The sequence below is a fragment of the Ixodes scapularis genome, unplaced genomic scaffold, assembly GCF_016920785.2.
Source record: "Ixodes scapularis isolate PalLabHiFi unplaced genomic scaffold, ASM1692078v2 PGA_scaffold44__24_contigs__length_19508400, whole genome shotgun sequence".
NCBI classification, from domain to species: domain Eukaryota; kingdom Metazoa; phylum Arthropoda; class Arachnida; order Ixodida; family Ixodidae; genus Ixodes; species Ixodes scapularis.
In genome coordinates, this window is record NW_024609873.1 from 1,428,450 (window position 1) to 1,443,553 (window position 15,104).

General features: G+C 48.7%; 1 protein-coding gene across 1 annotated transcript in view; it reads right to left on the bottom strand.

Moving 5' to 3' along the window:
- The window catches only part of LOC121046962 (uncharacterized protein K02A2.6-like), an 83,818-nt gene extending 68,997 nt beyond the window's left edge, over positions 1-14,821 (bottom strand). The window contains exon 1 of the mRNA XM_040501745.2: positions 14,814-14,821. Coding sequence (XP_040357679.2) covers positions 14,814-14,821 — 8 coding nt within the window. The remainder of the gene's footprint in view (positions 1-14,813) is intronic.
- Between the last annotated feature and the right edge of the window lie 283 nt (positions 14,822-15,104).

A 15,104-nucleotide genomic window follows, 5' to 3' on the forward strand; every position in this document is an offset into this window, starting at 1 on the left:
AGGAAGAAAATTACGTTCTGCACCGAATGCAGTGTCTCTCAATCAAGCACAAGCGTTTAGTGACTTTGTGATTACGGCGCTAGTCCAGGGCAAGAATAGTGACGAAATCGACGTTCACAGGCAGACTGGCTAAATAAGTGCCTGTGACAACTTGTGATGCTTTCCAGCCTGATTTCCATCTCTATTTTTGCCTGGAACATTCTAAATGCGCGGGTCGTCCAGATTTTCGTAACTGGTGCGAGTTGCAACAATAAAAAATTCTCTAGTTAGTGCTGCGGGTCTTGGTCGTCTTGGTTCTTTGTTGGTCTATACCAAAATGTAATCGACAAAAAAAGCTGCTTGAAGCTTTGTGCTTTTTTTCACTTATTGCGTCCAAGCTGATTACATTTCTTTTTGTGATTATATTTGTATTACATTACTAGAGCCTCGCACACTAACTCCCAAGCGTGCGATGCAAAATTAAAATGAGATACCCAGAAACCCGTTGCAGGTGCCCTGAAGTCGCTGACGCAAATGTTGAGGAATGTATTTGGAAAAAGTATTTGGAGGAGACCAAATACATTTGGTTGTATTTGTATCTTGTACTTAAATGTTTTTTTGGAAATGTGATTAGATTTGTAATTAAATACATTTTTGACGAAATATTTTGTATTTGTATTTAGATACATATTTGCATGTATTTCGCCCATCCCTGCAACGGACAATAGTAAGTTGCGGGTCAAGAAGGTAGCAGCAAATATCCCTCAAAGGCATTCATATATCCCTCCGTCACCTCAGCATCCAATAGCGTCCCATCGTTTCCGTGACGTCGCCGGCAGCGCGGAAGAGGGTTTTGCCTTTCTGTACATATATGCTTCTTCTTTCGACTTAGACTTAGGTTGTGGAAGCCACGAGAGGGAGATTGGCATTTTCCCCCTCGATAGAAACAAAAATGGCATTCGGGGGTTAGGTCCCCCCTCCGATGGATACAAAGGCTGCTTTCAGGGCTCGGTTCCCCCTCCACTGAATACGAAGGTCGCTTTCTTCAAAAGTGGGGGTCGGGGACAAGTTGGCATCACTCTGTAGCCATTATCTATTCATTGAAGCGGAACAAGGGGCATTTCCAGGGAACTATTCTTTCGACTGCGGATGGATAGGAAACGGGAGCAGCACGCTTGTGGAAGGAGCTTCTCCTACCTTCTTGACTTGTAACCGGCTAGAGTCAGTATCTTTCTGAAAAACTAGGAACATTGGAAAAGTTCTTAAGGGCTCGCGTTTATGGTACACGTATTAAGTTTGTTGGAACCAACTGTACCTAAACCTAGAATCTTGATATTGTATAGACGCTTTCAGCGAGTCAGTTACTCGAGCTGCCACCAGTCGGCGTGCCCTTCGCGCGCTTTCCGGACCGCCATAGCCGACCTTCAGTTTCTCGCTGTTGCTCCGCGTTGTGTGCTGCACAGGCCACTACCGGAGCCTCGTTTTCGTGTTTTTTTACATTCCGCGTTGAAATCTTGCATTTTCTTTACGTCTTTTCTATACTAAGGACTTTCATTTAATCATTTGATATTTATATTTCGACATAGCTCTTGTATTTTCTTAGTTATGAAATGGAATCGAACAGCGAATGGGTCGACGATACAAATTATGAGGCTTCAATGACCATGTAAGTTCATCTCATTCTTACGTTTTGGTCGCTAATAAAGGGCAGTCAGCACTATTGCGACATATGTAAATCGCAACTGACGCAGTAAGGCTATCACAGTCGTGCTTCTCGCTGCATGTGCACGCTCGTTTCCGTAAAGCCGACCCGCATGTAAGCGATTTAGCGGGCGACGAGACGAGCAGCGGAGATTTTTCACTGTCGCCCGTCGCATTGCTCGGTTTTGGGTTTCTAGAAAACGTCGCTCACCGTCTTGGTCGCTCGCTTCCGTCGCTTCCATTCGGTTTGCCTCGTCGCGCGACTGACTGAGCGACAGCGAAGCGCCGAATCGCTTGCATGCGGTTTATACTCAATTAATTCCCATGCACACAGCACTGAAGCATTGGCGCCTCGATATTAAATATAAACTGCGTGCCAGCGATTCGGCGAGCAACGAGACACGCGACGGTGACCCGCTTCGCTGTCGCTCGGGCAGTCTCGCGACGAGGCAAACCACATGGAAGCGACGGGAGCAAGCGACCAAGACGGTGAGCGACGTTTTCTAGATACCCAAAAAACCGAGCGATGCAACAGGCGACAGTGAGAAATCTTCGTCGCTGACTCTCGTCGTTGTCGCCGTCGCTCGTCTCGTCGCACGCTAAATCGCTTACATGCGGGTCGGCTTTACAGAAACGAGCGTGCGCATGCAGCGAGAAGCACGACTGCGATAGCCTCTCTGCTTCAGTTGAAATTTGCGTATGTCGCAATGGTGTTGACTGCCCTTTATTAGCGACGAAAACGTTAGAATGGGATGAACTTACATCGTCTCTAAAGCCATAATCTTGTATCGTCGATCCATTCGCTGTCCGATTCCATTTCATAAATAAGAAAATACAAGAGCTATGTTGACATATAGATACCAAATGATTAAATGAAAGCCCGAAATATCGAAAATACCTAAAGAAAACACACGATTTCAACGCGGGACGTAAAAAAACGCGAAAACAAGGCTCCGGTAGTGGCCGGTGCAGCACACGACGCGGAGGAACGGCGAGAAACTGAAGGGCGGCTATGGCGGCAGGGTCACGTGACGCCAAGATGGCGGCGCCCATGAAATGTTGCCTGAAAGGGTCTATAAGCATGACACACGTATGCAGTACGGGTGGTTTTAGGCAGCACGTGGGTGTATTTTCGATTGCATAACACAGATGTCAGAGATCTTCGACATAGTCACTTCCACCTGTGTTATTCAACGCGAACTGCAGCGTTCCCGGCCCTTGGAATGATCACTAGTCCAGGGATGGGCAAAATACATGCAAATATGTATCGAAATACAAATACAAAATACTTCATCAACAATGTATTTAATTACAAATCTAATTACATTTCCAAAACAGCATTTAAGTACAAGATACAAATACAACCAAATGTATTTGGTCTCCTCCAAATACTTTTCCAAATACATTCCTCAAAATTTGCGTCAGCGACTTCAGGGCACCTGCAACGGGTTTCTGGGTATCTCATATTAATTTTGCATCGCACACTCGGGAGTTAGTGTGCGAGGCTCTAGTAACGTAATAGAAATATAATCACAAAAAAATGTAGTCAGCTTGGACGTAATAGGTGAAAAAAGTACAGAGCTTCAAGCAGCTTTTTGTCGATACATTTTGGTATAGACCAGCAAAGAACCGAGACGACCAAGACGCGCAGCACTAGCTACAGAATTTTTTATTGTTGCAACTCGCACCAGTTACGAAACTCTGGACGACCCGCGCATTTAGAATGTTCCAGGCAAAAATATGGATGAAAATCAAGCTGGAAAGCATCACAAGTTGTCACAGGCACTTATTGAGCCAGTCTGCATGTGAACGTTGATGTCGTCACTATTCTTGCCTTGGACTAGCACCGTAATCACAAAGTCACTAAACGCTTGTGCTTGATTGAGAGACACTGCATTCGGTGCAGAACGTAGTTTTCTTCCTGCTCTGGACAGTGACAATAAATTTTAGGGATGTATTTTCGCCCACAAAATTGTATTTAATTACAATTGTATTTGAAATACCCACGTTTTTGTATTTAAATACACACGTCAAATACATTATCGAATTTGTGATAAAATACAAATGCAAAATACACAAAGTATCTGAAATACGTATTTGAAATACTTGTATTTGAAATACTGCCCATCCCTGATCACTACACACGTCGTCGAGCTATCGATGCGATGAAAACTAGCGTTGTGATTTGTAATAATCGATTTCACCTACCTGCCCGCTTTGTTTTGGCCACGCGACTATGGAGGTTGTGAAATCGAAACCATTTTGACCAACGACATCAAACATCAGCATTTTGGTTCCGTGTTGTTTGATATGCTATTTCTCCCTATCTCCGACGTATCTGAAGAAGCCTATTTGTTCAGTTAAGTATATGTCTCTAAAATATTAAATTATTTCATGTGGTTTATCGGAATGTTTTGTTAAAAATGCTGCAACGCTCAATAAGACGGTCTGGCCAGTCTGGCAACGCTCCGGAACTACCCATTCAAACCTGTCCGGTTTCGTCGGAAACACATCGAGGTTCGGCCGTCCATCCGAAACTTTTTGAAGTCTCCTCTTTCGGAAAAAGTTTCGCCCAATCACTAATGAGCAGTGTGCCCCCGGCTTTATGCTAGAGGAGCTTAGGTTGGATCCTGATGCGTTGCACACACGACGCACTCATGTGCTCACCGAGTTTATCAGAATGATCGAGGTACATGGGGCGTAGGAGGGTCAGGCACGTAGCCAGGATTTTGTTTCGGAGGGGCCCGCCCATGACAAAATGCTGTATGAGGGGGAGGTGGGAGAGGAGGTCCCAACAAAATGGGAGATTTCGGGAGGGGGTGGAGCTGCTCCCCCCACCCCCCCTGGTTACCTGCCTGAGGAGTTTTATGAAAATTACCTGGTTATACAATCACTTGAAAGCAGTACCGAAGCACAGTACTCATATGTGAAGTCACTAAGCCAGCACTCACAGTGACGCTGTGAGAGTAGCACGTACCTGTAGGTAACACCCACAAAGTACTCACAAAAAAAATTAGTCGTAAGTTGTTTAGACAGCGGGAGTTTCGTCTGCTGGAGTATTGCGACATTGTGAACAATGTATATGAGAAATGTATCAGGCGCAGTACGACTAACAGTCGTTAGGTGGCATCACGCAGTTCTGAGGCACGAACGACCGCACGCGATGCTCATCCAGATCGAAACGCCCAACTATACACCCATACCGCACGGCCGAACAACTTGCCCGAGCGACTGAGTTGAACAGGAGAAAGGCAGCGAAGACCGGGCGAATGAGGATTCAAACAAAAAAGGACCTAAAAAAGTCAACGGGCGACTTTGCTGCATCTGTACATAATCTGCCACCACGCGTTGAGTCCTTGGTCGAAAGAAATGCGTTGTTAATATATACTGTCTATTGCTTACCGTCGTTCTTGCATATAGAAATTACTAAATAATTCGCAAAAAAAGGGACTTAATTACGTTTAAAAAAAAACAGATTTTACAAATTTTACAAAGAAAAATATTGAAGGCTATAAAATCTCTTTAAAAGTTCCATTGTTGGTGTCGTTCGAATCCCCGGCTAATCGCTGTAGACTTATACGGAAAAGTGAAATGCGTTATGATTCTTTGAAGTAACTGTATTTACATTTCTTTACTTTTCAGGGGAGCTAATGACTCTCATTTACCCGAAATTTTATACTAACAAGTATAAGGCTGTTTCGCCACTCTTTTTTTTTCGGCAACGGGTACAACGGGCAGCGAACGATAACAGCCCATGAAAGTCTTGCGTCCGGGAACAGCGTGTGTCGAAACCCGTGTATAGACCCTTTCTGTGTACTCTCGTCTCCAGCCACCTAATAGGCGTATCCGGTATGGGCGACGAAAAAATAATCCAACGTTTCAACCTGCAAATAGTAAAAAACTAAAGGGGAAGCAAAACGACAAAGTGTGACATTTACGCTTATGTCCTAAATGCCTTCTATTGGCGTGGCAAAGGCAAAACAACGTTTTCGCCCATACTGGAAGTGACGTCAATTCAAGGTGGCGGCGCACTTGCAGAAAAGGTCTATACAGAAGCGGCCTCTTCTGTGACCGTCTGTTCCACCTGTTTTCAGAGTGTCGCGGGGGGAAAGGGGAGGGGGGATGGGATAAGCTGAAGACTACGATTCGAAAGAAATCCAAACACCGGCGTTAGGCCCACTTCAGACGGGGCAATTTCGCCCAGCAACTTTACGTTGGTACGACTATGCCATCATCATCATCAAATTTGATTTTTCGTGCACTATTTAGACGCACAGCTACGCGCTAGAAACGTGTTTTTATATCTTTGAATGGTGTTGAGAATACTACCTCATCTTTCTGAAAAGGTTTATTTCCAAAAACGATCCATTTCTAACCAGAACGAAGTCTTTAGCTGTCACCACAGGGGTGTGACGTGAAAATATCGCGTCCCTGATTGGCTGCAGCCGCTTGAAACGTCTTCGAATTGCTCTGAGTTGCTCGCTTGTTCGAGCCGGACCCGACCTCAGCAGTTCGCGTCGATCTAGGGAAAGCTAAGGAACAACCCGCCAGCAACCTCAAAATTGCTGGAAAAGTTGCCCCGTCTGAAGCGGGCTTTAGCGGCATCGCACGGAATTCATGGGGGCTGCTACCAGACTTGGACGTAGTTGAACTACTCTACTCAAACTACTGTAGTTTAACTAATTTTCCGAGTAACTTGGTAACTTTCAATTACAACTTTATTTGGGTAATTAGTAGTTTAATATAAGTACATTTTTCAGGTAACTTCTCCTCAAACTACTAACTACTTCCGAAATCTACCGCTAATTTTGCTCATCACAAAAGTTTGAGCGCAGAAATAAATAAGACGCCAGCAGATAAAGTGGCATTCCAGAACAAGGCGCCCCCTCCCATTCCAGAAACTGCATCAAAGGCTGCATTGGGCCAAGGTGGTGACGAGCAGCCAAAACATAACACCGGCGCGCACGAACGCAGGCAAAGATGCTTAACAAGCCTTGGTCCGGTATTGACCTAATCCGGTAATGCACGCAGGCGCCCGCCTCCAGCTGCAACTATGAAAGACGGGGACACTTCAAGGGTTGTTCTTGTTTTCATGTTGTCTGTCTTTAGCGACCTCTGCCTCAAGCAGTTTGGGGGTTCCACGGAGAGCGCCGCTGGGCGCCTGTTCCCATGGTCGCCTTGTCGCCAGCGCGTGCTCCCTTGCGAAGCCCGACTCCCCCGCTCACAAACGCAGACACGGATAATCCGTTCATGGGAGCACGTTCTCGCTTCCAGCTGCAACTGTACGAGCGACGATGCTTGTTCACGTAGTTCGACTACGCGTCCTTCCGACTTTCCACGCTAAGGAGACCTCCTCTTTGTTGAAAACGATTTTCTTCTCAGGCGTGTCAGGCGCATCAGAATATTGTAGTCGCCGGCGAGGATTGCGAGTCACCCTTGGGAGATCCTTTTGTTGGACCCGACATCAGCAGCGTGATATACTTCGTTTCATCTTCTGTCAAACCAAAGCAATATTTTTTTTCAGTAGCGTAGCACTGCACAGTCGTCCGAATGATCTGACCGTCGTGGCGCGAGACTTGAACCCTTGACGGTCAGGTGCACTCGCTCAGCGTACTCTCCGAACGTCGTGGGAATAAAGAAGGGCCAGTTATAACAATCTCAACTTGCCGAAGAAAAGAGAAAATTGTAGGAGATTTTCATATCAAAGACCCTCTAGCTGAGGCAAACCTCACATGTTTCGTCCCGGACACCTAAGATCGACACGCGCTTACCCGACCCTGCACAGCCTCTTTCTCAAATTCAACGCTGCGGTTCCATCTAGCGCGTCGATGGAACGCATTTTAGCTTGGCTGAGGACGTCTTTAGGAGGAAAAGGGGAAAACTCCCGTATCAAGGACTTCGAAAGTCAATTGCTTCTGCGGGCGAATAATCTATTTTGGTGAAAACGCAAGCCATTAAATGACTTCATTTATTTTAGGGTCGCTGGGTTTTTCACGGATCAAACTTGATGTTCATTTCGCTACCACAAAAATATAAAAAAAGTAACTTCGAAAGTAACTTTAAAGTAACTCACTACTTTTTTTACAGTAGTTAGTATTTTACTCAATTACTATTACAAATGCATAATTTCTACTATTCCAGTTACTTTTGGCGTCGATACTCAGTAACTTAACTTAACTACCTTTTTTGAGTAATTTCTACATGTCTGGCTGCTACCCGGGCGTGGAGCCTGAAACGAGTCTCAGACTAGTGGCGTTAATTTACTGCCTCCAAAACAAGAAAAAAGGAAAAAAGAAGAAAAAAATGTGGTCCCGAAATTTGTGTTTGATGACGCCATAAAAGTATCACGCTCTCGTCGTCCGCCATGCTGGCGTTTTAACAAGCAGCAGCGTTGGTTGATGTGGCGGACGCGTGTTCTGCCACAAGTAGCTGTTCAGTTTGACAGCCCTCGAAAGCTTTAGCAGCCAGGATTTGTGTCTCTCTGATGACGGCGACACTCGCCTTCCCTCGTGATAATGTTTTTTTTTTTTTTTGTCTTCTTTAGAATTTAGAGGCCCAACTGCCAGGATCCCGACATCCGACGGCATGACATTAGAGCGCCTAGATTGTAGAGAGGGTCCATCTCAGACCGCGGGGAGCGTCTGCAATTTAATGGCGGACTCCTTCCGCACCAATTGGTCACAAGTGCGCATGCGCTGCGTTTCACGACGACCACCGCGTTCGTCACCTGCTCCCAGCTCGTATTGCACACGCGGCCCACAAACCACGTGACCCCCATCGAACGGTCGGGCACTCTCTGTAATACCAGCTGTCTATACGCCTCGCAAGTGGGCTCATTCTCGTCTTCTGCGCATGAGAAAGGAAGTAGCGGTGATGTCAGAACGCCGAGCCCTGATTGGCTGATCGCGACCCCCTATCTGAGCGTCGTCTGCTCCTTTCCAACGTCGTCTGCTCGCAACGTCGTCTGCGTCTGTCTTAGCTTTCCTGCGACTTTCGGAAGTGCAGGTCCTTACGAGCGAGCTCGACTTCGCCTTTCAGAGAGGGCAGACGAAATCACTCGAGCGGTACGTTGTTTTTGTCTAACTAGCAGACGCGCATCAAGGAGGAAAGTCAAAGGAGTCACTGGCGAGCTGTACCGAGGCGCCGAGGTTTGTTTGCTAAGAACCGAGAGGTGAGGGTGGTTAGTGTCCGCAAGTTCCCTCCCAAATACTTTTTCCCTCCATTCGTGTGCGGCGAGACCCCTCATTCTTTAACGGCGTCGGCGGGTTGGCGCAGTTAACGTCGTCTGCTTTACGTCTGCTAGTCAAAGCGATGGCTGCTTTACCTTTCCTGCGTCTGTCGGAGATTCACCGCTTTTTCACCGGCGAGAGTCACCGTTGCCTCGGGAAACAAGGAGATAACAAGAGGAAGAAATTGACCTCTTAATCTAAAATTGAGGCCAGCGATCAAAGTATAATACGGGAAGGGTTCACAAGGGTCGCGCGGGCATATTCCATTCAGCACGTCGCCGAGTCGCGGAGTGGCTGCTAGGGCTAACTGCCGAAGCTCGCTTGGTCGCGTTCGGTGGAATCGTGGCCGTTGGTGCTTTTCCCGGGTGTTCGTGGATCCAGCGTTCTTGATCGTCGTGGTCTGTTTCAAGTACTTTTTTCTTGCTGCTTGAAGTCGGGACGCGTGAGAAGCGCACGTAGAAAAATAAACGTCCGTGGGTCGTCGCGACCGCGACGCTGTCGGCCATGCTGATTTGATTGTAAGAAGTGCGTAAGACAGCTTCGGAGCTGTCGTAGGATTTCGTCATAACCTGCCCAAAACTTAAGAAAATTTCGTTTCGTGCATACGAATTTCTTCTTAAGTTTTGTCCTACGCACATTTTTGGCGTAAGATCGTTTCGTGAATCTGACCTCTGCTCTGCTCGCAGACGACGTTGCGAGCAGACGACGTTGCAAAGGAGCAGACGACGCTGAGATAGGGGGTCGCGAACAGCCAATCAGGGCTCGGCGTTCTGACGTCACCGCTACCCCCTGCTTAAGAAGCACACGAACTTGCCCTCCGCATAGCATCACACATCGGTTCCCGTGACGTCATTCGTCTCCACTTCCGGTTCACTTTTGATGTAGAGCTCAGGGATAGAAGGTCACGCTAGACACACCAGTTGGAGACGCCTTTCAGGCACTTTCTTTGAAAACTGTTCATTGTCTTCCAGCATTTGAGCCGCGAACAATTCGTAAAAAGTGCGCGCCGCCAGAAAGAAATGAAAAAAAGACAAACACCGTCAATCGGCCTCCGACGAGTGGGTCACCGGCCGCCCGACAAAGCATCGCGGTCGAGCGCCCGCGCAATCCCCGACCGGAGACGGCGTAATTGCTCCCTCGAGAGCGGCGACGGAGTGGAGCTAATGAACTCCGTCGCGTCCTCGTTCCGGTTACAAATAAATAAAGTTTTACGCGTGGTGCGGGAGCAGACGACCTCGCTCCCCTCTCCCGGGGAGTAGCGCGGCGTCGCCATTAGCGTCCGAGGGAGCGGGCACAGCCAAGACCGCCGCGCTCCCATTTGCTGGAGAGCGCCGACAAAGGCTCTACGAGAAGGTCCCACGTGACCTTCCCCAGCCAATCGGAGATCCGCAATGGGCTTCCATCCACCGCCCGCTCCGGAGGTTCTCCCTGCACCGCGACGCAGACGGCGGTGCCGCGGCTTCCTCCCCGACCGTGCCGGCTCCCGCATCGAAGCCGCCGTGTCGAGCGCGCGACTCGTCTGGCTTCATCTACAACCGCCGTTTCGGGCCGCTTCCGGGTCCCCGTCAACTCGTCCGAAGGTGAGTGCAGGTGCACGGACTCATGGCGCGGATGCTGCCGTAAACGGCGTGTCGCTACGACGAGGCGTCGAGGAGTCGCGAGCGATTTCCCGAGCCCCGTCGCCGAGACGCTCTGGCCGAGCGTCGTGCCAACATGGCGGCCATGGCGGCACGGCGCTCGCTCCCGGCGGCGGCTGCTCCTTTTCGTGGCGGCTCGCTTCGGCGCTCGCCGGCCGCTCGGGCGAGCTCTCGGAGGTCGCATTGGGGTCTTGGTCCGCGCGCGGAGACTTCGCCGGGGTCGCCCCTGCGCTGGGAAGACGGTAGAGACACGATTTGCCGAGGCCCGCGTGGCAACTCGGCGGCCATTGCCGGCGTATGCACGCGGACACGGCCGAGAGTCTCTGCGCGTTCGGTGCCCTGGACTTGCGGAAGGGCCGTCGGCGACGGTGCCGCACCTCGGGGTCGGAGGTCGGGGAGCGCGGCAAAGTCGACGTGGTTGTGAGGTGGGTTAGCGTCAGTCGAAAGGAGGTGTTCGCAGCTCATGCGTGCCACCGTTGTGGCACGCGCGGGAGCTCCCCGTACAAACACTTCGCTTCGAGGAAGGTTCCAGTCCGCTTATCCGCTGCCGTCTCACGGGCCGACTCGACAACTACCCGGCAGAGATGCTGAGAAAGCAGCGTGGTCTCCTCCAAACGAAACTCGACCCGGGAGCGAACAGAAACCCGTCGCGTCCGCGGCGCGTGCTTCACGAACGGGGGGAGCGCTCGATGCTAGGCCTAACTGCGTTTCCCGCCTTCCGATGTCGCGCCGCTGGCTCGATCTGCGGCGGATGGTTTCGATCCTCCTTGCGGACGTGGCAGCTGAAACGTAGCTACGTGGGTATTTTCATTCCAGTTAAAACGAAAATGAAAATATAAACGCTCACAAACGAATGAAAACGAGAAGGAAAGTAAGTAAGCCGCATGACCATTGCATCAACCATGGCTTCTGCGCTCGCTGCAGCGCTGGCTTCCATGTCGTGCTGGTACGGAGGCTGCGATCGTTAGAGAGTCAGCTCCAACCCTTAAACATGCCCCCTCATACAATATTTGACGCTACGAATGCGTGTAGATACCTCGCCCTGCGATCCGAAACAGCAAGTACGTCGCTGACGCTGGCAGTCGGGTATGAAGCAAGCGCCGCCATCTTCTCCGCGCCTTTGCGGTAGTAAATAGCTAGTCAAAAGGTAGTAACGATCAGAAAGATGTAGTAACTGCTGCAGTTACTAGCTTTTTACTAGGTTTTTTTAGGAGTGTGGCATGGTTTCGATCGAACAGCAGTCTCCTCTTGCGCCACGAAGCACGCGCCACGAAGCACGCGCAACTGCAAACCTGTCGAAGTTGTCCTCACGTGCATGCGAACATGATTGCACGAAAGAGACACCAGCTTGCAATCCATTGTTTTACGTTTGCTTACCTTTGATGAAAATCTGGCACGTTGGGAACCAGTAAAACGGTGGCAAGCGGTTCTTTGGAATTGCTCGGCAATGCCTACAGCACTGTACACTTGTAGGATGTCTGAGCAGTAAAGACACGAGCAGCGGGTTCCATCGCAACACGTCGCATCAGAACACAACACAAAGTGCCCTTCGTTTTGCGCACCACTTAAAACGAGTATTTTTTATATTTTTCTCAGCATATCTGCTCCAAAGGCCACTTTTGCTGTTCCGAAACACTGTTTTGGTTGCTCCAAAGGCCACACTTGCTGCTCCTAAACACTGTTTTTGGCTGCTCCGAAAGGTGCTCCGCAAAGGCTTTGGCCAATCACATCACTGCATGCGAAACTGCACTGCATGCATGGTCCCGCGGTTACGGGATGATCATATATTTAAATTTGGTGCTTCGAACCTTGGTAACGCGCTGTCTATTACGTTTATGTTGTGGAAATATAATAAATTTTACAAGACTGCGCATTTGAAACGTATATCAATGGCGGATAAATGAGCACGAACCAATCACGTGACCTGAGTTAGCAGGCGACGCGGCTGGGGCAGAGAACCAGAGTGGGCGCCTTTCCTCGACGTGGCCTCCCTTCTCAATCCATTATGACGTCATGACCCGGAAGTGCTACGGGCCAGCCTAAGCTCCCAGGAGGTGTTGGACTAACCCAGAGGCGTGCCCGAGCAAGAGCTGCCATTAGTCTTCCCAAGACCGTGTGTTTTAGTGCCCCAAAGGCGCGGACAAGATGGCGGCACCTGCTGCCTCGCCTATCGCCAATATTAATGACGCACTTATTGTTCCGGAACGCAGGGGGAGGTATCGACAGACAATCGTATCAACAAATATTGTAGGAGGGGGCATGTTTAAGGGTTGCACGGCTGACTTTATAACGATCGCAGCCTTTGTTCCAGAACGTCGTGCAAGCCAGCGCTCCTGCGATTGCGGCCATCGTTGATGCGCTGACCATGCGGCCAAAGTGTTGTACACGTTCCTCAAAAAAAAGGAACGAAAGATTGTTCCTCGTTCCTTCTGATTTTTGGAACGCGTTCCCGTTACAAGTTCCATCTATGAAAAAGGAACTCGTTCCCGTTACAGTTAAAGAAATGGAACGTATCGTTACATTTACGTTACATTTGTATTTTGCTGATGACCATATTTAGTTAAATCAAGCAAAGTTTTTTTTTTTTTAATTAAATGGAAACATACTAGTTTGAATGCCGGGATGGAAGGGCATCAGGCGAAAAAAACAAGCGGAAGCAGGGTTTCATTTGTTGATATTGTAACGAAGAAAATAATGTCGTACCCCGCACTCTCCACCACTTTTGTCACGAAGAAAATAAGGACTTCTCTTTTTTCCGTCGATGAACGATACCGGTTTTAACAAACAACACTGTTTATTTAAGAGATCTAGACAAAGACTCTTTTACATCACTTTGAACATTATATAATTTGAGATTAAACTTTTGGGGGGGAAATAATTCTAACCTCTGGAAACTTTCCCCGCCGTCCTCCCTGACCACACACACCCTCAGCGGGGGCCCCGACCACAGCCAAACTCGACAAACACAGTTCCACACAAAGGCGGGCGAGCCGAACTCCTCCACAGCCGTAAGGGGGACCAAGTTTGCGAGCTAGCGGGCGGACGGCTCCACAGCCGAAGGGGGGTCGGACGTGCAGGTTGGTTTTCCAGAGGCAGGGAGATGTCCAAGGCTTGGTATCCAGGAGCCAAGTTCTTAAGAGTCCTTCGGTGGCCGCTTATATTCAGTTCACCAGCATTCTGGGCTCCTCCAGTCCACCAATCAGAACGTTTGGGAAGGACCAATCAAGAGGGGTTTTCCTAGCACCAATCAAAGGCTCGGAGCCTAAAGCAAATACGAACATTCCAAAAACAAGCGCATATACGAGACAGAGCACATTCCAAACGAAGCTCACAAAAGCAGCCATAAACAACAGAAAGCACATACGTACGTAGACAGAGAAGTTACACATACACAGCGCAAAACCACCTCCGAAGTAGATATCCCAAATGCAAACATACACAAGACAAAACGTTTCCAACACGGGGTTCTATAAACTAAGTGTAGCGTTACAGCGTTCACGTTCGTCCCCATTCGGGGCCCCCCGACTCCGGTGGAATCCATGAGCCGTCCCGTGTAGACGGAAAGAACTCTCGGAGAAGCAAAAAACATAAAGTGAAGCTAGACTAAATACTCGCGCTTTGCAAAACTTCTCGACACCTCCCCATTACGGAAAAAGAGTGACCCCACTCTTGAAACACGATATGAGGTCGTGAAATAAACTCATTACTAAGGAAAATGCCTACAGTTTCTAAAAAAAGTAGATATGTGTTAGTTGGTCACCTACACGAAGGTCCATTCTGGCTACAACTGACACCAAAGTTATAACACACCGAATTTCACGTGACCATTAAAGCAAATACAAAATAAAACAAACAAAAACAGGTCACACAGATCGGTATTTCATTTGTCGTCTCTATACCTGCCCAGTTTCGTTCGGTGTGAACCCAATGGTCTTTGGAATACACAAATACAAGGCACAATGTAGTAAGTACAAATACAAGGCACAATGTAGTAAGTACAAATACAAGGGAGAAAGTAAAACGATTTGTCCCTTTGGTTCCTCTTTTCCACGTACCAAGTTTCTGGGGGTTTCTAATGAAGTCGAAACAAAAATCAGTTACATTAATAGGATACACGTGTTAAAACATGGTTAATATAATGAGGCTACTGCACGCAGGTCCTGGTCGTTTGGCCTCATCACACATAGGTTTTTCATTTTTCACTTGAGTTCAGAAGGATTAGTTCATAGTTCTGTTGCAGGGAGTGTGTGTTCTTGCCACGACTGACTTGCACATTTTAGTCACTGTTTTCGTCAGCACTGTAGTACACCTCCGTGTCACTGTCGTAGCCCTGAGGTGCCGTTTCTGACGCACTTCTTGTGGGGTCAGTTGGAGCCGCCCGCCGATCAGCCGAGGGGTCACGAGCGAGATCTTCGTCGCTCTCGTCGTTCTGGCCGTCGGTGTCGTCTTCGTAGTTATGTCGGGCGTGAAAGGGCTTCAACCGCTCAACGTTTACGATATCGGTTTTCTTTCCCCTTCGGTCCCTGATTTCCCAGTTGTTTTCAGCGGTCTGACGAAC